The sequence below is a fragment of the Oenanthe melanoleuca genome, chromosome 24 (assembly GCF_029582105.1).
Source record: "Oenanthe melanoleuca isolate GR-GAL-2019-014 chromosome 24, OMel1.0, whole genome shotgun sequence".
Lineage (NCBI taxonomy): Eukaryota > Metazoa > Chordata > Aves > Passeriformes > Muscicapidae > Oenanthe > Oenanthe melanoleuca.
The window spans coordinates 5,642,494-5,668,093 of record NC_079357.1 but is presented as its reverse complement, the minus strand read 5'-3'; the positions used below and the strand labels follow the sequence as shown (position 1 = coordinate 5,668,093).

General features: G+C 45.1%; 1 protein-coding gene across 4 annotated transcripts in view; it reads right to left on the bottom strand.

Moving 5' to 3' along the window:
• The window catches only part of CDON (cell adhesion associated, oncogene regulated), a 56,332-nt gene that overhangs the window by 13,320 nt on the left and 17,412 nt on the right, over positions 1–25,600 (bottom strand). For all 4 annotated transcript variants that reach the window (XM_056509727.1, XM_056509726.1, XM_056509729.1 and 1 more), the window contains 13 exons: positions 24,081–24,217; positions 21,772–22,044; positions 20,078–20,224; positions 19,659–19,802; positions 18,684–18,971; positions 16,956–17,225; positions 15,718–16,056; positions 11,286–11,578; positions 7,930–8,104; positions 5,630–5,758; positions 3,987–4,193; positions 3,165–3,346; positions 1,915–2,020 (listed from right to left, as the gene is read on the bottom strand). In XM_056509727.1, the coding sequence (XP_056365702.1) occupies positions 1,915–2,020; positions 3,165–3,346; positions 3,987–4,193; positions 5,630–5,758; positions 7,930–8,104; positions 11,286–11,578; positions 15,718–16,056; positions 16,956–17,225; positions 18,684–18,971; positions 19,659–19,802; positions 20,078–20,224; positions 21,772–22,044; positions 24,081–24,156 (2,629 nt within the window). In that variant the 5' untranslated portion in view covers positions 24,157–24,217. The remainder of the gene's footprint in view (positions 1–1,914; positions 2,021–3,164; positions 3,347–3,986; positions 4,194–5,629; positions 5,759–7,929; positions 8,105–11,285; positions 11,579–15,717; positions 16,057–16,955; positions 17,226–18,683; positions 18,972–19,658; positions 19,803–20,077; positions 20,225–21,771; positions 22,045–24,080; positions 24,218–25,600) is intronic.

The following is a 25,600-nucleotide window of genomic DNA, read 5'->3' as shown; positions in this document are numbered from 1 at the left end:
TCCCTAAATCGCACGTTTTCCCAAGATTCAGGCTCGGTTTTCCCGGCGCCCCCACCCCCAAGCATTCCTTTCGGTAATTACTACACCAGGTTTTAGGTTTCCGCTTCAAACCATTAGTGGAACTGGAATCAGTACAGGCACTTTAACTGTCCTCTCCGTGCACCATTAGCAAGGGAAAACATTTAAACAACTGACATCAGACTGCATTTACATTTAAAATTCAATCTCCAGGATCCTCGAAACAGAGAAATTCAGAGCAGAAACAGAGAAATGCAGGGCATCGCTGCAGGATGGGTGATTTTTTCGCTTTTGCTTAAAGAGCCTGAGAGATACTGAGGAGCCATCAGAGTCAAGCTTTTTGCTTGTTTTTTCCTTCAAATAAAATCTGATTTTGCCTGTAGCGGCATTTATAAGGAAAAAAAAAAAAAACAAGGTTTCTGCAGAGTTTTGAATGTCTCGAAAGACAAGACTTAACAGGAAGCGGTGAGGAAAGCCTGCGGCAAGCACTTAGCTAGCACAGGCATCACAACACTTTTTCCACAACTCATGCAGTCATTTCAAGATAAAATTCCCTGTCAAAAACCAGATTAATTCAAAGGTAACCAAAGGGGAAAAAAAGTGAAGAACAAGTGATTTATGGCAAAAATACCTTAAGTCACATGTTCCTCTACATGTTTCACATCAAGTGCTTCCAATCACAACTTAATTGAAAATAGTTCTCTCTCTTTTTTTTTTTCCCCTCCTGAAAAGCTAATTTAGGGGAGCACAGTAAAGAAAAGTTGAAGTTTAAATCTTTCCACCAACTGATTTCTGTTGCAGGCTCTGGCAGAGCAGAGCAGCTGCTAATGGTTTCAGACTGCCACAAAGAGTTCAATACACACACGCTTGGAAAAAAACCCCGAAACAAGCTAATTTCACAGCACAGTGGAGCCCACTTAAACAACTAACTGCTCAGTGTATAAGATTTATAAACACATGAGTTCTGTCTAGCAAAGGCTAAAATACATTTGCAGATGAAGGTGCAGCCTGCATAAGGTTCTTTAAAGCCTCTGAGCTCAAACTCTGGATCTTTAATAGCTTTATAGTGTGCAAAAGCTTATGTCATGCATCAAAGTACTATGTGCAGTATTGTCTGGCAGGGGAAAATTTTCAAAATAAAGGTCCATTCCTCTTGTAACTGAATAAATGAGGGGGAAAAAAATAATTAACGTCATTGGGCCAGAATGAGATCACTGCGTTTGCTCAGCCCAAGCAATAAGGACATTAAATAAAATATTTTTAAAAGGGTTTTCCACTTCTGGACTAATATAGACATTATCTAATAACTTCTTCCAGGAAAATGATGATCTAATATGCACAGGGGAAAAAAATAACTTGATTAAAAGGCAAAATGAAGCACAAACATACTTGCATTTTCAGAGTGCTACAGCACTTGAGGCTAAAAGCAACTTCCTTATGGCAGGAGAAGTGATTAGGCGAGGTGAGAGAAGGGCAATTACACACAAGGTACTACCAGCTTAGAAAGTCCATGCTGGGGTAAATAATTTTAAAAGCCAACTAGTTGTTACTACAGTCTTTAACTCAGATGTTTTTATCCTGGGTTAAACCTCATTTACACTGCTTTCTCTTTATACAACTCAAAGCTACACCAGTTTAAATAGACCTTCATTAAGGATTTGCAGCTGTGTAACAAGCCAAACTTAAACCCAGTATTTAGTTCTCAAGCTTCCACGTCCAAGAGGCTTCAGAAGGAAGAAACCAGCTCATGTGTGGGCAAAACCTGACGTTAGGGAGTTGAGATAGCTCCTTCTGCGAGATATATTATAAAGACTGCTTGGGAAAAGCAGTTTAGATTTCATATAAACACAGCCAACATGGCTACAGGGTGTCCTTCCCCCTCCCCAAGCACCGTACCGTCCACGATATCGCGCTTGTAGTCGCTGTCGTTGTCGCTGTCCGTGGGCCGGTAATAGATGTAAAATCCCTGGATGGGTGTGTTGTTGTTGCTCGACGTGATGTACTGCAAAAGAATTTTAAGAGACTGCATGAGAGGAGAAAAGTTTTAACAGAGTCCTGCTGAGTTATCATCACTGAGTATCTCTGCAAATATGAATATTTTTAGTAAGGTTGTGTAAGTAAAGGTGGCTGAACTCCCAGGAGTAGCCAAAGAGTAGGATGGGGACAAGAAACTGAGCTTGGGCTGGCACTTTCTTCCCGCTTCACTTCCCAAACTCTCAGTTAGGGTTTGACCATGCACAGCCTGAAAATCTGCATGATTAGTGGAAATGGAAAAGTTAAAACCATAAAACTCTTCAGAAAGAGTTAAGGCCACACTAAAAATCAGCTCAAGAATCTTTTACTTTAAGTTATGCAGCCTCCTGAGGAACCAGAGGTTATTTTAAGTTTATTATCCTTAACATCTCTTAAGGCTGAGCTAGCTGAGCAAACTAACACTGGGAACTCTACACATTAAATCCTCCAAAGTATACCAGGGGGTTAGATTTCAAAACAAGAGCAAAGAATTTCTGTGGGTTTCAATAAGGACTTTAAAGTACTTGTTTACAATAGACGAGGTAACAGGGGAAAGGAAAATGTTTCTCTAACATGAAACCTCCACTGGATGTGAGGGAAGACGGCGGGTTTGAAACACGCTCCCAGCCACCCCAGCCTGGATTGACAAAAGCAGCAGGAATTGCAGGAAACAGAGCCAGCTCACTCACAACTCATGGCATGAACAGGGCTTGGGACAGAGTTAAGCCCACTGGTGCCTCTGATATGTCTGTGCCAGAGCAGGTGGACTGGGGCTGCTGCAGCCTCTCACTGGAGCTGCCAGTTGGGCACATCTGGCGTAACCCGAGGAGGGGTGTGTGGGGTCCCCGGAGAGCTGGAAGGGGAGTGCGGTGGAGGGAAGCTGGGAGAGGGTGCAAAAGGCAACAGATAATTGACAGGGCTGCCTCCGAGCGGGAAAAAGGGTCTGGAAATGGGGGCAAAGGAGAGAGGCACAAGTGCCATTAACTCCTCCAGTTATATGGACATGAAGTGCCTCAGCCCCATCCTGGGAACACGATCACCTCCAGGAAAAGCCTCGCTCAGCACTCTGCAAACAGCTCTTAACCCTCAACTCTGCAGCATGACCCGTGAGAGGGGCAGACTGCTGTACCCACCGTCCACTTGAGCATGATCTGGGTGTCGCTGACGGCCTCGGTGTAGGCGATGTGCGGGCCGGCGATGGGCCGGCTGGAGAAGCGGCCGCTGAAGCCGGCCACCTGGTAGGGGCGCGACGCCGCGCTGCGCGGGCTCTCGCCGTACGTGTTCACCGCGATCACCCGGAACCTGTACATCTCTCCTTTTAAGGCAAAGAGGGGAAGAAAGGAGCCCTTGTAGCAAAACAAAAGAAAGGGGGTTCGAGGAGAGACTAAACAGGTTAGGAAGTGCTTTTTGCACAGAGTCCAGTTAGAAAAGGACAGAAGTCCTTCCCACGGGCTGATGTGGAGATATAAACAGCTTCTAGAAGTCACTCAAGGAAAATCCTCAAGGAAAGGCTATTGGACACACAGATGGAGATGCCTCCATCAGCTCAGGAAGTCCCTAAACTGGTGGGCACTGAGAAGATGCTTCAAAAGATCGCTATCACCATCCATTCCATCTTCTTCTGTGCTTTTTGCCTGAGTTTTCAGGGCTGGGCACTTGAAGAAGTCAGGACAGACATTTTTCCATTAATGCATTTTTCTCTACATTCTGAGTGTTCACTAGAAGGACAATTAAGTTAAAAATAGCAGTGATACACAACCCTCCTCTCCACATGAGCAAGCATTAAATTATGGTGGGGTTTTTTTCCACTTGGAAAGCCAGAAATCAACTCGAATTCATGTAACAAGCTCCTAGGCCCATACACAAAACCCAAACCTAATCGAGCAGAAACGGGGTAATCCAAGCAGAAGCTAAAACGAATAAAAACTGCAGGAATGAAATCTCATTTCTGATACCTGGCTCCAAGTTCCGAACTTCCACAGACAATTTGGAGGGAGAGATGTTGCCAGCTGCCACGAGCCAGTCGCTGTTGCGGGCCAGCCGTTTGTACTCCACTTTGAAGGCAGTGATGGGGGAGCCCCCGTTGGCACGGGGGATCCACGTGACGTAGACGGACGATTCCGATGCCGTGGATATCGTGGGTCGGTCAGGAGCTTCTGGAACTGGAAGGGGAAATTTGGTTATAAGAGGATTAGAGTCAGCTGAGACTTAATTTTCACTAACAAGAGATTAGACTTGTTGCTGATGATTATGTTGGATTTCACATATTAACAAGGAGAATCTTAAATCCTCCTGAAATCACCACTGCCCTTACTCTGCTGGAAAAGATGGATGATGAGCAGACAACATCAAAAAACACTGGAGGCAGACCTGAATGCTGTGGATTATCAAAGGTTATGCCACAGGTTTTTGTTCAACTATTTTCTTCTACAGCTACCACTCCAAGGCTTTTATTCCCCCAACTTTTTTTTCCTCTATTTAAAGAGGAATTGATTATCTCATCAATATAATATTAAAAAATTACATGGCATTGCACTACTCCAACAATTTCTACATGAAAACAGACACATACACTAAGTGAACAGGAAAAACATGGTTATTATTTTCAAGCCCCCAAAATCCTACCAGACCTAATGAAACTTCAACCCATCTGCATTAATGAGTGCTGGAGAAATGAGAAGGAAGAGAGAACAAAGCATGCACCAGGATGTACTTACGGAACTCACTGGAGTTACAGGCAGCAGTGGGACAGAGAGAAGGGAAAGAGGGGTGTTAGTAAATCTGGTTGTAAGAGCTGTGAGGCTTTACTAAACCAGCCTGGATTCATGAACATGGAGCTGGTGCTGAGGAGTGGAGCAAGGAGCAGCAGGCTGGCAGCTCTGGGGCATGAAGCAGCTGAGAATCTGCAGCCAGGCACAAGTAAGGCCCTTGTGTGCCTCCTCTGACCTTCAGTGCTGCCATAAGCTCAGCTCCTTGCCTGTGTTATTAAACCTCTCCACTCACCTTTGGCTTTACCCCAAAGAAACCTTTTTAGAGACCTTTGAGATCTCAGCCCCTGAGTAAATCTGCCTGAACCAGGCCAAGGAGTTCAAAGGCTGGGGGAAGGAGGGGTGAGAAAAAGGACTATAAACGTGCTCTTTTCACTGGAAACCAGGCCAAACATTGTATCTACTGGGAAGTGCTTATATCTCCTCACCATCAGAAATAAACCTATCCCTGGGAAGCCACAGGAGAATATTCAGAACAGATACCACACACTTTGAGAACTTGAAGCTGTGACACAGCCATTTCCCATTTCCTCTTCTTCTGGCTCTTTCTCAGTGGAAGAAAAGAGAAAACCAGAGTATTTAGCAAAAAATAACTACAGGTTTAAAAATGAGCAGTAAGAAAATGGGTTTTAAGTGAAAATTATCTTGTTTTTTGAGAATCACGCAGGCAGCAGCATCCTTGGAAATATCCTATTGAACAGAGTAACCTCCAAATAAACATGAAATAGAGGAGGCAATACAAGCACCTGGAGCAGTAATAAACACAGGTTAACTCAGCTCTTTGCAACACAACTTTTAGTGCCTGAATCACAAACCATCCACACTCCTACCTCCACTGTGGCGAGACAGGTCTGGAAGGACGACACCAAAATTATTTGTGCCTTCAGGAACAACAGGATGTTTGGGGATTCCTACGGGTGGAGAGGGAGCCTGTGTGTTCTTCGAGGATGATGTTCTTTCTGAGAAGATTTGACAGACAGTACATCAGTGGAGGGCAGGCATAAGGAAATGCTGATTGTCAGTGCACACTCTACAAGGTCACCGTGCTGCCCTGGTTCCAAATCCCAAGCTGAACAGTCAGGATAGCAATCAGGGAGTTTTTCTGGGAGACAAAGAGAGATTTCCCACCCAGGCACTCAGCTGTGGGTGAGTGACTGTCCACCTGCAGTACTGACATCCACAGTGCTTAGTGCTGATGCCACCAGCTCCTGCCTGTGCTGCCAAGCCCACTCATAACATCATCACCAGGTGGGGAAGATTACCCACTGAAATCCACGTCTAGAGAAGGAGTAAAAATGCTGTGGAAGCAGCTGGAGCCAGTACACCAGGCTGAGAGGGCTTTTGAGCTGTGGCAGTAGGGGTGCAGGACAGGATGGAGCAGGGGTAGGGGTGGCAGTACTGACTCCTCTGAATTTGCCAGGGACTGACCAGAGGACAGTGAAAAGAAAACATCATCTGGGTTTAATATGATGGCTGTGACAAGTGGCTTTGCTGGTGGGAAGTTTCCTCAGCCCCCTCAATAAGCTGGGAGGGTTAGCAGTAGGAGGAACATGAGCATGAAAACGAGAATGTCTTTTATGGAAAAGTATGGGTGGAATGGGATTGTGCCACAGTTTGACACAATACCCTGGGGGTTGTTTGAACCTGACTTGTGGAGGAAGGTGGGGAGGAGGAATGTGCACCTGTGATGATAAAGGGAGGAGGTGTAGCACAAAAAATCAGCTAAGTGTGGGGTTTTCTACAGAGAATCCTCCTCAGACTCATCCTCTGAGGGTCTGTGCAAGGAAGGAGATGGCTGAGAACAGGCTGGGGATGGGTGACTGTGGCCTCTCAAAATGGTGTTTGGCCTCATGGTAGGACACTATCTATGAAGGTTTGTGACACAGGAGAAGGACTCCTGTGCTAGAGGTTTCTTTGTGTAAGTAGGAGCCATAGTAGAATCCTCATCCAGATAAGGAGGATGAGGCTCCCTTTGGAGCAGGTGAGGGACCAATCAGCCATACTGAACATTTCTGTGTCTGGGTGAGGGCAGTGCAGGCTGGGGCTGTGTCTGCTGGGCCATGTAGGGCAAAGAGTGGGTCAGAGATTATTTAAGTTGTTAGGCAGGTGCCTGGGAGGAACCCAAAATTTCATCAGGCAGAGATGTTCTGGGGGAGTGGGTAGGTCACAATTAGGGAGTTGTTGAATTTTTTTAGAGGGGGGGGAGATTTTCAGAGGTTGGGGGCCATCAGTTTTCTGTTCATTGATGAGAATGGATAGGGCAAAGGATCTAAGTATGTTTCACAAATTTAATGAAGGCATTAAATTCTTAAAAAATATTAAGCTGTTATGTCCTTCATAGAATTCCAGAAGGGTTTGAGTCAGAAGGAACCTTTAAGCTCATCTTGGTCCACACCCTCCCCTGGGCAGGGACATCTTCCACTATCCCAGGTTGCTCCAAGCCCCATCCAACCTAGCCTTGGGGACAGGGAGGGGACAGCACAACTTCTCTGGGCTTCCTGTGCCAGACCTCACCACCCTCACAGGGAAGAATTTCTTCCAAATATCCCATCTAACCCTGCCCTCTGTCACTTAAAAGCTGTTCTTGGACAGTAGTACAAAAAATATCTACTTGTTTGTGTGCTAAAGAGCACAGGCACCAGTGTCCAAGTTTGAAAGAAAAAAATGCTCTGATTAGGAATGTTGTGCTTGTTGCTGTCTGCACACAACTATCAGAACAGCTGGCTTGTAGTCAGCAGAGATTGTCACTGAGGTGTCTGCAAAGCAAACCAGGAACAGCATTGTTGATACATGAAAACTCAGTGATGCAGAGTTTCTTCTGTGATTAAAAACCTCAACAAGGACAGGCCGCTTCTGACTTTGCTCCTTAAAGCAAGAGAAACCTTACAGTACAAATCTTAACAATCACCACAAAAATAATATTATCAAGCTTTTAATAGCTTCTACTTACCAACAGCCTCACACTCAGGGAAGTTTGCCCTACAGCGATTTTAGCTATTAGAGGCTGTTCTTTAGCAAATAAATTGCAGAATATTTCACATACGGCTTAGCAGATGCCATTAAAGGACTGATGTCATTCAATAAATGTCTCTGGAAGGCCAGGACACAGGGCACATTGTGCTGCACCTACCCTTGCTGGTGCGGAAGGTCAGCATGGCCGGCTGGCCCTCGCCAGCAGCGCTCCTGGCCACCATCAGCACTTCATAGAGGCTGGAGGGCTCCAGCTCGGTGAGGCGCAGCTCGTTCTCACTGCCCGGCACCCGCACCGTGTGCCAGCCGCCCGCCGCGCTCACGCCGTCCTCCAGCTGCACACAGAGAGAGACACGGCTGTTGGACAGGGAGTGATCACAGCCCGCAGCACAGCCCGCAGCACAGCCCAAAGGAAAACTGTCCTCCTGCATTTAACCATGGTTTGTATCCAGCTGCACACGGGAGAGACATGGCTGTTGGACAGGGAGTGATCACAGCCCGCAGCACAGCCCAAAGGAAAACTGTCCTCCTCCATTTAACCATGGTTTGTATCCAGCTGCACATGGGACAGAGACATGGCAGTTGGGACAGGGAGTGATCACAGCCCACAGCACAGCCCGCAGCACAGCCCAAAGGAAAACTGTCCTGCATTCAACTATGGTTTGTCTCCAGCTGCACACGGGAGAGAGACATGGCAGCTTGGGACATGTCATTGGGAGTGATCACAGCCCACAGCACAGCCCACCCCACAGCCCACATCGCACCCCAAAGGAAAACTGTCCTGCATTCAACTATGGTTTGTATCCAGCTGCACACAGGGAGAGATGTCAGCATGGCATGCTTGGAACTGGGACTGCTTCTACCCTGCATCACACCTCAAAGGAAAAGTGTTCTCCTACATTTAACTATGGTTTGTATCCAACTGCACTCAGGGACAGACTGGCAGCAAGGCAGGCTTGGAACTGGGACTGCTCACACCCCACATCACACCCCAAAGGAAAACTGTTCTCCTGCATTTAACTATGGTTTTTATCCAACTGCACACAGGGATAAATGTCAGCATGACATGCTTGGAACTGGGACTGCTCATGCCCCACATCACACCCCAAAGGACCTCTGCTGTTGTCCTACATTTACCTATGGTTTGTCTCCAACTGCTTGTACTACCACTCAGCAGCTTTGCACCCACTTTCACAGCATTCCTTGGATAAACTTATTTTCCCTCTCCACGCACATACACACAGTTGGTTTTGACTGGGTGGTTTTTTTTCATTTTCACTTGTGGTTAAAACTACAAGACCTCAGATGATTTTCAAGCCTCCAGTCAGCCTTCAGCTGTGTGCTACTAATGAGAAGGAGACTTTCCCTGTAATAGTCCATCTTTCCCTGTACTTCAGCATTTAAAAATATTTATTGGCTAAACAAGCAACAAAAAATATCTTTGTTACTCCTTCTGGATAGGAAAAAAGCAGAGAGACCAAAGATTTGGGTTTATCAATGCATGTTTCCTTTTTTTTTTTTAAACAAAATCACTTTTTAACTTAGTAGTGAAACCACCAGCTCCAGACATTCTGGGTAGTCTCTTAATGCTTGACCTTTGCAGGAAAACATTACCCCAAATCCCAAAGGAAAAGACAAAGATTCCACCAAAAATAAACTACTAAACAATATAAGACTTTAATAAAACATTGGAGGCAGATCTAAATGCTGTGGATTATCAAAGGTTATGCCAGAGGTCTTTGTTCAACTATTTTCTTTTATAGCAACTACTCCAAGGCTTTTATTCCCCCAACTTTTTTTTTTATTTCTCTTTAAAAGAGGGAAATCAATAAAATAATTTAATGACACAATGAGAGCACCACCCTAAAAACCAGGATAAATTTACTGCTGAAAAATGCATGAGTGAGCACATTTAATGTGGAAAGGATTGGTGTGAGAGAAGGGAAAGCGTCAAAAAGGTCAAAAAAGCATTCAGAGCTTCCAGGGCTTATGTGAACCAACCGCCTTTGAATGAGAAATTATCACCAACAAACTCTGGCACTTGGTTTTCAGGATCCAACAGGTCAAAAATCTAAGCATTCCCTCCAGGCTAAGACAAGATCAGGATGTAGAGGATTAAAAAGCTTATGAAAAATAAATCAAACAGCTTTGCCACGCTGAAAACTTGTTTGCCTTGAAGAACAGATGCAAACATTGCTTGGTTCTGATTTTAGAATCACAGAACCTCCTGAGTTGAAAGTGGCCCACAAGGATCACAAAGTCCAGATCCTGGCTCTGCACAAGAGACCCAGGAATCCCACCACATGATGTCAAGCAGAAGAGCTTGGTGTTGACACACCATTTTTAATGCTATTGTAGGTACTGCCCTGCAATTTCACTTCTCTCATATTTGATAACTTCAGTTTAATCGAGTCTCTTTGGGACCCAGAGCAGCAAACTCAGTGATGTACTATGGTAAAACTCAGCTTCCCTTCTGCTCTCAAACACAGATTCAAGCTGGCTCACATTTAAACGCATTTTTAACCCCACTGACTGCACACAACACGCCCTGGAGCCTCATTCCCCATAATGACACTGTAAAGGACAGAAAACCCTGGATAAACCTCACTTAAAACTAGATAGAGCAGTGTATTGGTGACAATGTCAGCCACCCCTCAAACAAACTGTGTGGGCACAGGAAGGTTGTGCTTCAACTACAGGCTGTGTTCTGCCATGTCCTGGTGTCTTAGGTTGCAATATAGGATGTGACTAAACGTATTCTATCACCATCTGTTGAAACAAGATGGGGCAGTGATCCTTATCTTCATGGGAGATATCTTCTGCTAATGGGCTATTTGTCAAAACCAAGTGGGGCAATCATCTTTGTCTTTTCTACAACCCATCCTTCCTCCAGGAAGATATTGTCTGCTGCTGGGCCATTGAGTCCCAGGGCATGACTGATAAAATTCCATCATCCCACTGGGAGATGCTCCAGCCAGGGGGAGGAGCCAAGCCTTTCCTACCTAGATAAAAACTGACATTTAGAGCAGCCTTTTTCCACTGGGTTCCAGAGGAAAGCCAGACCTTTCCACATCATCCCTGGATCTTCAGAGGAAAACTACACCTTCTACAGGAGCACTGCTCCAGCTGAACCACATCTGTCACTCCAGGATTGGCAGCCATCATTTATTGGAACCGCTACCAACACCCTGTCTGACTGACGGGTGTCAGGTTGGATTCTGACTCTGTCAGTGTTTTGGGATTGTTCTTTGCAATACTGTATTTTTATTTTAATTTTCCCAGTAAAGAACTGTTATTCCTATTCCCATATATTTGCCTGAGAGCTCCTTAATTTCAACATTATAATAATTTGGAGGGAGAGGGTTTATATTCTCCATTTCAAAGAGAAGATCCTGCCTTTCTTAGCAAGCACATGTCTTTCAAACCAAGACACCTGGTTAACACCAGCACTGCTGGTTCTTTGGGAAACCTGCAGAACCACGCTGGGGGATGGCTGAGGGTGGCTGGGGACGGTACCTTGCGGTATTTGACAAAGTAGGCGTTGATGGGCAGGCCCCCGGCGCGGCCCGGCCTCCACACCAGGCTGTAGGTGTCGGGCTTGGGCGTCTGCGGGGGGCTCAGGATGATGGGGGCCTCGGGCGGGGCGGCCGCGCTCGGCGCTCTGTCCACGGCCGCTGCATCCAGTGGGGATTTGGTTGGAGGCGAGCTCGGAAACGCCATTTCTGCAGCACCATCGCCGCCGCTCTCGTCGCTCTGGGCCAGCTCCAGGCGAGCTGTTTCTCCTGCTCTCGTGCCAGCTGCTGAAGGAACTGCAAAGGGAGGGTCTGGTTACATCCCCACCATGACGTACGTTCGCCCCACGCTGCGGGGACGCTAAATCATTCCACAGTGACATTTCCAAACAAGCCCTGCTGCAAAACGCCAGGTCCAGAGGTGCCCACACAGGTCTGAGCCTGGTGCCAAGCTGCGGCCTGGGTGTTTTTTCAGGGCACAGCAGTGGGGTTTGGTTTGTTTTATTTGGTTTGGTGGTTTTTTTTGCAGTAGCAAGGACAGAAAACCTGAAACTCAAGGTCTACAGGCACAGTTTGACCATATCTCTACTAAATTAAGTCACGGCAATGCATGTGAAAAGAAATAAATAAGTATATAGCTAAATTTGTGAGACAAACAGAGTAATTTGTACGCCGTTGTACAAGGAACTTTTCATGGCCTGCACTGGCATGCACACAAGAGGACATTCTCCTACCCCAGTTTCTGAGGTTTTAGCTGTAATTTAGAGAAGCTTTGAAAGCTGCACAACTCAACTACTTCATTTGAAAATTTATGCTGAGAATAAACTCAGTTTACAGGAAGATCTACATGCAATTTAATACCAACGCATTTCTAGAAATCCCTCTCCAGCCTCCTCCATCCTATTTACTTTTGCTGGTATGAAAAAGAAATCTATATAGTATCAGTAGTCTAAAAGAGGCCACAAGACAAAAAAAAAACCCTGTTTGGCTGATGCAGGGCTCGTCAGAATCCCAGGCAGGAAAAGGATGGCAGGTTGGACATCTGAGATTATCCAGGACTAGAAAACATCAGTACTTAAAGCAAGAAGGTTTGGGAAGCAGCACAGCCCCTCAAGGCTGCACACGGCAGCAGCAGGACAGCCAGATGTTCGGAGCCCTGTCCGTCCTTTCAGATTTGTGTAGGTTTATGTTACGTGCCGGGGTCTGGAAGGGGAAGGGAATGAAGGGAACTTGGTTTACAAAACAAACAAATTCCTTGGTAATGTAAAGCCTAGGCAGTGTTAGCCTGGCTGACTCAGATTCCTTCAAACCTCCATTAAAATACCAGCAGCAAGTGTGGCTGCTATTTTTGGCCACTTTTTAAAAAGCTGGGAAGGAAAGTTCTCTTTTCAAATTGAAGACACACTCTCGGCAAGCATTCCTTGTTTGTTTCTTCTCATTTATTTAGCAATGCCACAAAATTCAGAGACAGGAAGAAGGCAACAACATGGGGAGGATGTCCCCAAAGCCCAGATGGTCTTAAAATGCCAGACACTCCCAGAACAATCCCTGAGAGAAAGGGCATCTCTGCTGTCAGTGGAGCAGCGGGAAGGGCGTGACATTGGAAACAAATGGGAGGAGGTGGAAGGCCCTGAGCAGCGTGGTGGACCCCGAGGATGTGGGTGGGCACAGCTTGGTTTGACGCCTGCTGGCACTGGGGACACTCCACTGGAGTGGAGAATGAGTTGTGGTTTCAGCTGGTGACAGCAGACCCACAGCCAGCGCTGTGTTTATTGCTGCAGGAGGGGAGTCGTCAACAACTGCAGGGTTGTTGTATTTTTGCTTTGGAAAACAAGCCCTGGGTAACAATTCCCATTAAGTAATTCAGATCTAAGCTCTTTTTGCAAAGTTTCTGGTATAATTACTACCCATATAACCCAGCACATCAGCCTTGTCTCTGCTGCTGTGTCATTATGCAACTGTTTTTGGCTGCTGCTCTCAGTGCCATCCCTTTCCCTTTAGCCATGGAGATGTTTCTTCCTTAGCTTCCCAATCCCAGTGGGAACACCAGCAGTACTGAGCTAAGTCAGGCCAAAGGCTACAAGCACCCAAAATCCTGATCCCACCAGACACCAGAGAAGGACTGAATGTCCCAAATTTGGACATTAAAATAATGTATTCATAGAATCTTAGAATTATTTGGGTTGGAAGGGACCTTAAAGGCCATCCAGTTCCATGCCCCACTGACATTCTACCAGGCCAGGTTGCTCCAAGCCCTGTCCAACCTGGCCTTGAACACTCCCAGGGATCCAGGGGCAGCCCCAATATCTCTGGGCACCCTGTGCCAGGGCCTGCCCATCCTCACAGAGAAGAACTTCTTCCCAATATCTCATCTAACCCTGCCCTCTGGCAGTGGGAAGCCATTCCCTATGTCATGTCACTCCAGACCCCTGTACAAAAACTCTCTCCAGCTCTCTTAGGCATGGGAAGGGAGTCTAAGATCTCCCCAGATCCTTCTCTTCTCCAGGATGAACCATCCCAACTCTCCCAGCCTGGCTCCAACCCACACATTCCACAGTACCCAGTACTCAACTGTCTGCTGTTATTCCTCCCCTTCAGCTGCCTCATTTCAAAGGGGAAGAGCCCTCACTTTTTCAGCCTCTTCTCCTGCAGAAGCCTTTCCCCACCTGCTGTGTTCCACAGCACCTTTGCTTGTTCTGCTCCCCTCCTGACCAGGGTACAGCCACAGCAGTGCAGCAGCTCCAGGCTTTATCTCTGCTGTGAGAACAGGTCACATTCCCAGGCACTTCTTCCCTGCTTCTTTAACAGCCAGAGGATCCTCCCAGCTTTGCAAGCTCTCCAAATACCTCAGCACAGGCTGGGAAAGTGCTCTGAAAACCTGAACCAGCACATCAGTGAGGTCACCCACGCCTGGCACATGTTTCAAACCACATCAGGACTTCTCAGAGCTTCTCTAAGGTTTCTGTGGGAGCAACTTCAGCCCATTTGCCCCTGAAACACCCACCTGCATACACTAAATGCTCCTTGTGTTTTTCACTCTCTCTCCTGCTATTCAGACTACCTGCAGTGTATTTTCCTCCTTCATTTCCACTAGATGAAGTTATTTTTGAGATTTAACATTGTGTTCAGTAGCTCTGGGAAGCTTCTGCCATGCAGGCCAACCCCACAACTGTCTAAAAAAGACTTAAAAAAGGGAGGGCCGTGGGTACAGGATCCCGAGGCATCATTTTACATTTTGGTGGTTTCTCACTATGATGGCAGCTGAAGTTGTCCTGCCTGCTGTAAGTCCATGCAATGAATCACAGCCTGGAACAGATCCAGCAGAAGGGGAAAAAAAGAAAGTTATATTTTTCAGCCAAATGGGCTGTCTTACTGTGTGCAGGGACAAGGCAAATTACAGCTACAGGTACTGAGGCTGAGAGGTGCTTAAGATGATCCTTCTACCGAAGAAATGCACTGGAATCCCAGGTGAAGTCATTCAGGTGCTTCGGAAGTGTTACCTGGCAGGAATTCTTCATTAAACAGCTGAGTGTCTGAGCATGTCTTTGGCATGGCTGGGAGCTGTTCTAAACCCCTAACAGCTCCCAGAAAGTCCTTGGGGACTTTTATATCAAAACCAAATGCCTTAACCACCCTCCGTACCATAATCAGCAGCCAGTACAACGTATTAGAAACCGATAAAAGTTAATAAACAAAGCATTAAAATTGAACTCACTGCCATAAAATTCTGAGGCAAAGCAGTGGGATTTTTCTCTTTAACACAGACTGAATTCTGGGATGATATTTAGTTTCGTGTTTCCACTCAGCAAGGTCCAAAAATAACTGATTTATAAAACTACATGATGGGATCACTTTCTTGAGGTTTCTTCTTTCTTTTTTTCCTCTAAGTGAACCTTTAAGCATCTTTTCATGTTATTTACAGGAGTTTTAATCTCTAACCAAAGAACTTTAAATATGGGACCACATATTAAATCCCACTGACCTGAAATCTCCCTGGCATTCAGCTAAATTAACTAAGGCAAGGTGCTGAAAGAGCTGAGAAATTTAAGTAACTTCATGTAACTAAAAATTTGTATCTCAGTTCTTGTGAAGGGAACTTGGGGGAGGTCAAACCTCTTATTAATGTCACATAATATTTCAATCTGAGGAAAGGCTCTTTCCCGTCTTGCTTTAGTGTCTTTTCCTAGTAGCAATTTCAATACATAAATAAAAAGTACCACCCTCAGATCATTTTTATCACATATAAGATGCTAAATCCATGCAATGCACACAGCATTCCTCCTTTGCCTAAGGTGGGAGGGAGGAACTGATCCATGGAGACAATTTAGACTCTTCTGCTTCCTTTCCCTCAGACTCCACCTGCCACGCATTTCTTATTCTGAGGTGTTTCTCACCTAACTCAGGGAGCCAGGAGGGAAGTCTGGGGTGTCACTTACCCACTGTGAGGAAGGCAGTGGCCAGGGCAGAGCCGTGCTGGTTGCTGGCCTCGCAGCGGAACTGGCCGGCGCGCTCGGGGGTGACGTTCTGCAGCCGCAGGGAGCCCCAGCCCAGCCGGGGCACCGAGGGGCACCAGGGCCCTGGCCCTGCCTGGGGAGGGCTCTGTGCTCTGGGGTGCAGCCCCTGGCTGGGGGGGCTGATCTCGAGGCCTCTGCTGTCGTACCAGCGGATCAGAGGAGCGGGCAGGCCGCTGGCATTGCAGGACAGGGTCACGTCTCCACCAGCCACCACAGTGGTGTTGGCTGGGGAAGAGATGATGATGGGGACAGAGTCTTTGCCTGGGGGGAGATACAACCAAAGAATGAATTCAGCTAAGGGATATGACACTTACTGTCAGAAGCAATCAATACAATTTTAAAAATCACATTCTTTCTAACCATTTTAACAATTATTTCTTCTCTAGACTGTCTTTCCAGACTGAAGAGATCAGCACAGACTCCTCCTTAGAGAAGGCTGATAAAAACCTACACTCAAACCACACTCTAAATTCTCTAAATGACAAACACTTGACTGTCAGTCAGGAACACAGCACACACAAGACTGGCTTAGTCCACTCCACACACACAGAGGCCATGAAATCTCTGCTCAGCCAGGCTCTGCACAGCTCACACCAACCATAACTGGGCCAGAGAAGGTTCAAAGCTTCAGCTGTGCACAACAGGGAGACAACAGGGACAGCAACAATCTTGCCAGCATCCTTGTGCCAGCAGAAATCAACTTCTCTTGGTATTAGAAAGTATCTTAGAAAAGAGATCAAAAAGACTCCTGGTACCTGATCCTGCCAATCTGATAGAGGTGAAGTGTGCATTAACCCCAAACCTGATGATTGTTGTGTAAACCTGATTACAGAACAGGCTTAACTACTCAGCAGCCAACACTACTAGGAGTACCAGCTCATCCAGCACAACAGGATCCTGATTCTATTTAAGAATAAATCACATCAAATCCAATCATAAGCTGATTTGACTGCAGCTGATAATCCAGGTTGTAAGTATCGAGTAGCCACACTACTCCAGAAATCCCTACATCTCTTAAAATCCAGCTGAAAGCACCTTCTTTGTAAGATTAGTGGCCAGAAACAAATTAATACATAATCTAGGGGAAAAAAACCACAACAGAATAAAGCTTAAAGAATAAATGCTTGATGTGAGTTCTTGAGGGCTGCAAGTGCTCCTACCTGGCTGGACACGGAGTCTCCCCGTGGACTGCACAAACCCAATCCCATTGTTTGCCACACACTGGTACAAGCCAGAGTCCTCCAGGGTGACCCCACAGATGTGCAGGTGGTTTCCTGTGGGGAAATGTCGTGGGGAGGGCTGGAGAGGAGCAGCATTGTGGAGCCAGGTGAGGCTGGGAGCAGGGCTGCCACCAACATCACACCACAGATGGACGCTCGCCCCGGCAGCCACGGTTTCATCCTGCAGTCCCCTGGAGAGTGAGGCAGGTTCTGGAAAGGGAAATGATTCTACATTAATGACTTAGACTAAGTCCTGAAGAAGCTGCTGTGAAACATTACACAGGCTTATCACATCCAAAGGCTGAGCAAGTACCACAAACTGCACAGCCCGAAGCTGGTCTTCCCACACATGGGCTTCTTTAAATGGTTTCTCCCTTTTATTCCAACAGCCACATCTTTGCATTGATCTTGTAAATAAAACACTTCTATTTTCAAAACAATTAATTAGTGACATCCCCCAAAAAGAAGTGTGTTGCAAGTCAACACCCTGTTTTCTGAGTAACTCCAACATACACATTTTAAAACCCAAACAAAATCTGTCATGAATGCAGAAAAACTCAAATACCAAGAAAATCTTCTACAATGGAAAGAGGAGGTGAGAAACAACGAGCAGCCAAACAAAAGAGGCCAAGTATATGATTCTGTTTCTTTTGCTTTTGTTTATGTTCTCATCCAAACATATCACCTTCCCTCATTAGATTTTTGTTCACATACAACCTCCAAAGAAGCAAATCTGGTCCCTGGCACATTATTGACACTGGCACTCTGCAGGAAAATAAATGGATCAGTTCTTCTCTTGGAGTTAGTTATTTTTATAACAATTATTTCATTATTTCTGACTGCAAATGGTTTGAGGAGATAAATAATTACAGATTTTAACTTGGGAGAAATGATGGGATACAGTCATTATAAACAGATCTGTATTCTTAATTTTAATATGCTTAAGGCTGAGAAAGAATGCAAGGCTGTTTGGAAGCAGATGCCAAAACTAGCAGGTAGACGAAGGGTACATTTGTTGCCTGGATGTGAAAATGTCTTTACTTCTTACCTGCTGGATCCCAGAAACCTGGGATTTTTGAGCTTTCTGTGCTTTCTGGCACTGACCCCCTGGAGAGCCCTGCTTTTGATCTGAGGCCTTGGAGAAGGCTTCCAAATTTGAGTGATGGAGTTAAAGTCACAGGTGTGTAGTTAAAATAGGAGTGTGTGATTTCACATGGTGGAGGGTTTCAAAATTGGGGTTTTAGTATATAGTGATAAGTATGGAACAAGATGGTGAATTTTGAGTGTTGTTTCTTTCTGTGTTCTTCCTTTTTTTTCATGATTTCAAGAAGTAGTTACTGGCTGGACAGTTAGTGCTGCACTGTAGGTCACAGGAGTTTGGTTATTGGATCAAAAGTATAAATAATATAGGTGTTAATTCTCTATTGGACTGTTAGCTTTAAAAGGCCTTGTAAGCAGCTAAATTCACCTCCATTTTGCTCACTTTTAGCTGGTAGCTAGAAGTGTTATAGAACTCTCTGTACTTTAGATAAGATTTAATGAACAACCAAGCCCAAACATGAGAAAATTCATCTCCTTCATGTTTTTAATCCTGACTCTGAGTAAAAACAGAAAAAACCTGCAAACAAGCCACTAATTAAGCAGTACAGACACTACCTTTACACTTACCAAGTACAGCAAGTGAATAGTTAACAGATTTCACTGTTCCAGAGTCACTTCCCACCAGGCAGGAGTAATTTCCAGCATCCCATGGCTCGAGCCGGTCCGTCACCAGGTGAGAGTGCAGCAGCTTCCAGCTGCCTGTCCTCAGAGCATCCCTGCCATCCTTCAGCCAGTGGATGGGGGCTGACCCTGACCCACTGACCACACACTCCAGGGTCAGGGCGCTGTGCTGGGGCACTGCCAGGCTCTGGGGAGCCACAGGGTGGAGGATGTGGGAGCCCCCTGAAGAAGGGCCTGGAGGGAAGGAGATGAATGGTGGAATAGAATTACAGAATGGTTGGGGCTTCTGGTCACCTTCCACTAGGCTGGGTTGCTCCAAGCCCTGTCCAGTCTGGCCTTGAACATTTCCAGGGATGGGACAGTCACAGCTTCTCTTGGCAGAGAGCCTCACCCAATATCTTATCTAAACCTACTCTCTGTCAGTGCCATTCCCCCTTGTCACTCCAGGCCCTCTCTCTCCATTTTTCTTGTAGGAAGGTCACAATTAGGTCAACCCTAAACCTTCTGTTTTATAGGCTGAACAATACCAATTCTCTTAGCTTTTCCTTGCAGGAGAAACTAACCCAGCTTGTAAACCACATCCTCCCATCCCATTCTCTGTCCCTCTCCATGTCTTTAAAACACTGCACTTGGGACTGAGCACAATGTTGTAACACTACCTTCCAAAAGTCCTGCTCCAAAACAGATCTGGGGACAGAAGTATTAGTAGTATTCCCTTTCCTCAGGTGACTGCCTGGGATTTGAAAAGCAGTCATGCTGCTCCTCCACAGTGAGGGGAAATAACAACTGGATGTGCAAAGAATGCAGGAGATATCTTACTGTGGTGTTGGAGGCACTGATAGGCCCTTGCTAAAATCTTTAGGGATGCAATTTATCCTGTTTGAGCTGTATTAATTCTGGAAAGCTGAACTGAATACTCACGTGTGACTGTGAGCTTCTGTCCAGTGAGTTCTACTCTGAGGTCGTGAGTAACTGGGTTGTACACTGCACACTTGTAGGAACCTTTGTCTTCTAAAGATACATTCAAAATTTGCAGGTTTCCAGATGGAAGAATTAGGTAGTTGTCTAAACAAACAGGGAAGGGGAAAAAAGGATTAAATTTATTTTAGTTTCAAAAGATATCTTCTTTTCTTAAATTTTTAAAAATTTGTCAGCTATACCTATTTATTCTAAATATAGGATGAAAAATAAATCACCATGCAAAGGAGACTCATTTCCAAGGGTAGGTTTAGATAAAGTGATTTGCACAGCAAGTTCTGCAAGTTTCCAGAGGACTTTTTTCCAAGAAAAAACTCCAGGCAAGCTTTTGTCAGACACTTATATTGCACAAAACACCTCACCTGTTGATTGTTCCAGCCATTTCCCCCGCACTTGGAAGCGAACCTGTGCTTTGGGGTGACTTTCTGGCACTTTGCACCTGATGAGAGCTGTACCTCCTTCCTCTGCTGCAACAGCAGCTGTCCCCAGAGCAGCAAAGTCAGCTAAACCTGGAGAGAGTTGGGAACAGGGTGAGAGCAGCATGGCTTGGGAGAGGGGAAGGGCAGTAAGTTCAGTATTTGTGTTCAGAATCCTGGTCTATCCTGCAGCCCAAAACAGCATAAACCCTTCTTATCAACTTCCTTACTACAAAAAGCACCAGCTTTTACATGGGAACAGTGAGGAGAAAAAAATAATTCCTACATCCCCTCAACTGCTCCCAGAAAAGCCAGCAGAGACACTGGAAAGGCTGCAGGACTCCTCACAGGCTCTGTGGGCACTAGAGAAGACAATTCCCACTGACAGCAGGAAGTCTGTCCATAAAAACATGGGATTGTGTTTCTGGGATGATTGTGAACACAGCAGTGCCGTGAGGCAGGCACAGAGCTCCCACCACCTTCCTGTGTGTGCCAAAACCTCCAAGGGAGGAGGGAAGTGTGAAAGCTGCTCTTCTACTGCCTCCATGTTCAAACTTATTTGAGGCTGTGAAGTTTTCCTATGTTGGCCACCCTTGGAGCTCTCTTGAGAGGGGCTGGCCATGGGTCAGTACTTTACCAAAACACTTATAAGAGATTTTCCTCCCAAGGGGATTTTGGACATGCTCCATAGATGAGGTACCCTTCCAGAGAAATCACTCAAACCCTGCTTGACAAAGACCTGATTCAGACCACAGATCCCAAGCAGACAAATCACGTTCATGCAGGAATATTGTACTCCCATTGTCAGCACCTCATCGTCCTTTCCATGTGGAAGACATTGTCCTTCCTCTTCCAAATCTCTTGAGGTCACATAATTTACAGATCAAGCATCAAGGCAAAGACTGATCAAAAGAACCAGTGCAACTAAGAGAAGGGAGGTTGTCCCTAAGAGGAGAGAAGAATGTCTCCTCCTGAAGAACATCAACGCTGGTTTGATCAAATCAAAGGAAAATGAAAATCTGCATCTCCCACTTAGTTCCCAGGCAACAATTCCCACAGATTTCTCCTCAACTCTCAAGCATGCTTCTGCAATGGTGTGGCAGCTCAGCTGCTTTTTCAACATCTTTTGTGAAGGGAAGCATTTGGGAATCTTGTATTTTCAGGCCAATTCATGGAAATGAGTATTATTATTATATTATATTATATTATATTATATAACATATATATATATATAATATATATATATACATATATATAATATATATATATTATTATATAACATTTGTGCTTGCTGAATGAGACCCTTAAGGTCCTTCAACTCAAAATGAGGCTGACACCAACACTAAATCCATCAGGTATGGTTTGGTCTAGCTGAGGCTTTAAAAGCCTCCAAGGATGGGGACTCACAAGCTTTCTGGGGAATCTGTTCCAGGGCTGCATCACCTGACAGGTCTCAGATTATGTAATTTAAAAAAAGGCAAGAAGTGGATAATCCATCACATTGTACGTACTGGCTGAGGAAAAAAAACCAAAAAACAACCCAAGCATTTTCTAAAAGTCAAAGAGAAACTAACCATACAAGGCAGCTGAGGTCTACAGAACTGGCAAGGAGCAGAGAACAGAAAAGCAGATGAACTTACTGCCCATGGACACCGTGGCTGGCCGGCTCAGCACAGCACCCACACTGCTGCTCGCCACGCACTGGTAGTGCCCACACATCTCTGGGCTCAGGGACACGATTGTCAAAGATCCTGACTGGATTTCCACCTCTCCCACCCTGCTGTCCAGAGGCTCCCCATTAAACAGCCAAGAAATGTGAGCTGAGGAGGGCTCGGCAGAGCAGCGGAGTTGGACGGGCTCTCCAGACTTCTGGACAGTAGACGAGGGCTCAGAAATAAAACGAGGAGTTAAATCTAAAAGAAAAAATACACACATATTGAGTTAGAGACCAGAATTTTGCATGGACACAGGTGATAAGGTTAGCAATGAGCTGACTGGTAGGAAAGATTCACCACACAAAGGGTCTCTAAACTCCGAGTTCAAAGTGATACTCAAGCAAGTGCTGCCTTTTCCTTGGCAGGAGGAACTCAGGAGAGATTCCTGCTCACTCTCAAACACTGGGAAACCGTCAGGATTCAAACCCCTCAAAGGGGGTAACAACAGTTAAATGGAGGTAGGTGCAGTAAGGGGGAGGTACATCCCCAAGTGTGCACAAGGCAGAGGCGTCACACTTGCCAGGGCCAGCAGAAATTGGAATCCCACTGGATTTATCCAGAGGAAAACAGCACCCGTCACCTGAAGAGACAGAGCACAGGAACACGCAGCTGGAGCTGATCTGTCCCATATGAAGCAGGCCCGGACGTGACTTGTAAAATGCTAGAAATGGCAGGAGCCTGCCAGGTATTTACACAGAACCGTCTCCGAGTCTGCAGAACTAATTAAAAATAGCCGGATAAAAAAAGCTGGATGAACAGCAAAGGCTCTTGGTAATTCCAAATACATGGACTTCATCAGGACAAGGATGATGAATTGGGCATCCATTATCTTTACTGAGTAAAGATGAACAGAAACAGGAAGAGCTGCTAATAAATAAAAGGTTCAGTTCCACAGAACTTGGTTATGAGAATCCATGTATTTGCCAGAAGAAAATTCCTGCTTGTTGGAAGAGATTTTTTCCTATCCTGGCCAATGAAACACTGGGAAGTATTTCCATTTGTTTTCTATTGAATTCTCCACTAAAGATTTTGCATGAAGGAAGCAAGCAAAAGGCAATTAACACCAGCAAGACTTAATTGGTTAGTAACATAAATTAGGAGAAAAAACTAAATTCAAAATAGACACATTGGCAGGGAAAAACAACTTCTATTTTGCAAAGGATCTAAGGAATTCCAGATAGTACGGGTCAAGATGGTATTAAATGACATCCAAGTCAGAGACAGTTTTCTTATAGGTGGGGCCCTGGGTTCATGCTTTTCTTCTCAAGTCAGTCCATCCCAGCTCTGGTTATGAGTTTCAGATGAGAAACTGCACATTTTTAACTGAACCATAAACTATCTGCATAAACATAAAATAAAACTGGAAATTAAAGTGTGGCTTCACTTAACTAAAAAAGATGAAATCCATAAAAATGGTATCCAAGCATTTCGCAGGACTCCAGATGTCCATTTTTAGCTTTTAATTAGAAAACTGTTTTTCCTATTAGTTCAGTTTGAATTTCCAGGGATAAGAGGGAAGCACTGACCTTTCTGTTTGCTTGCCACCAATTGCTATGAAATCATACTGCTACTTTCATCTTCGCCTCTGCCCTCACTTCTGACACCAACACTGCACTTCACGCAAAAGGCAAAATTGGTAGCAGTGACCCTGCAGCTGGAATTTATCTCCTAGGACTGCTTGAAAAATAAAATTTATCCCATTTGCTCATAACGATTGGCTATGAAGTGCTAAAAGTAGTAAAAGCTTCTTTTTTGTGTGGTTACGTTAAGACAAGCTGACTACACAGAGCAGATGTGTCAATTAAAACCATCCCTCTTCTTTTTTTCTAACACCAGAGCTGTTCCAACTGCAGCCACGCATCAGCTTTCGCATTTCAAAGGGCTGATTCCCCTCTCCCCCTGCAAATCCAAACCCCTCCCGACCCCTGGGAACACAAGATTCACTGCATGCAGCAGAATCGGCGTCCAGCTGAATCCACCGAGATCCCAAGGAACAAACCCATGTAACCCAGAGTCTTCCATGTTCTGGTGCTTGTCTCCAGCCAAGTTTTCACAAGCAAAGTCATATACTGAGTGTAAGGCTGTGTTTCAGTGCTCCATGCTGCCTTAAAAGCAGCTTATTGACAATATCCATTACACTTGGCCACTTTGTAGTGCACTTCCAAGTGCTGTTTGTTCCAAAGCTTGGGCTCAACCCCGAAACCTCCAAGTCCCCAGCTTGGGAGAGGCCTTACCTGTGCTGGTGACAGTGACAAGGCTGGTGGCAGTGATGAGGAGCAGTGCCTGGAAGCGCCCGGGGGCTGGATGCATAGCGCCAGATTATCCAAATTGAAAGCCCAAAGCTCCAGACTAAGACGAGGCACGGAAACAGCTACAAAACAAACAGGCACATGTCTACTGTGAGTTTCAGGAGTTCGTCTTTTAACTCTCTTACAACAAAGTGTTTGGGGTTTAAAAAAAAAAAAAAAAAGGAAAAAAAAAGCATAACCAGGAAACAGCCAATATTCTTTGCAATATAGAAACCATCTGTAAAAGTGAGTTAGAGCTGAACTTCACTGTGGTTCCAAGTACTATTCTTAACGTAAGAGTTTTTCCACAGCTGGGGCATGAGGCATCCGCATTGAACCGCTCTGCCTTGACAAATTAGACTCCGTTCCACCCAGAGGAGCTGGAGTCCAAAGTAAACAGCTTATCTATTGGAGATAATATTGTTTGCAAACAATAATCATTTGACCATCTATCATCAGGCCGTTCTTGTTTTACAAGTTTCTATGAATCTACTACTACAATGCTGCTACTGCTCACAATTGCTCTAAACCTGCTCACTGAGACCTGTCATCTGCTGGCTCCTTCTGCTGGGCTTTACAGCCAAACCATAGCAATGAAAACACACCAATATTAGTCTTGTTCTCATTTATATTCCAAAAAAATTGATGCTGTCTCCTATATTCTTCTGGGGCATCCATTACATCCAGTTTTACATCACTTTTATCTTCTAGAGAGGGCAGCCCTTTCCTTGGCCATATCACACACAACCATTCAGCTATGTGAGATCTCACTTTCATCATCAAAAATAAAATCTACATCATTAAACCAGCAAAACACAAGCTAAATATGATCCCAGAGGTCTTTTCCAACCTAAACGACTCTACAATAAATTGTTAAAACCAGAAAAATACAAACCAAATCATGGAACAAGCAACCAAACTTACAAGAGGTGAGTCTCAAGGAAGGGTATTTCTGACATTCTGAGTCTCAATCAAACACTGGTTTCTCCAAGAAAACAATAAATCCATAGCTGTCATTCGTGTAAATGTCCTATTGGCCTTGTGTAATGGTATGATGGATAAGATCTGAGCTCATTTAGCACAGTTACTTCATTTATCAGCCCAACCATACAATTCCACTGCTGATAACACTCAACACAGACTTTAAACATCTCATCTATCAGCTGTGTATATAAACATGTATCCAGCACACACAATAACTGGGAGTTTTACTTGAGCACAGAAACAAGTGCAGCAATACACATGCTTGGTAGGAATAAGTCCCAGTTTACTGAGTGTTCACAGAGCTATTTGCTTTCCAAGAAGCTGGATCCAGATACCAACAGCAAAATTATTCCTGTGGTTTATTTTAAAATAACCATATTTTATCATCACAGCATCACTGTGAAGTATACATGCAAATTAAGCATCAGGAAAAGCCTCCAATCATAATTAAAGAATCACTCTGGATTTTATGGAGCTGTTTG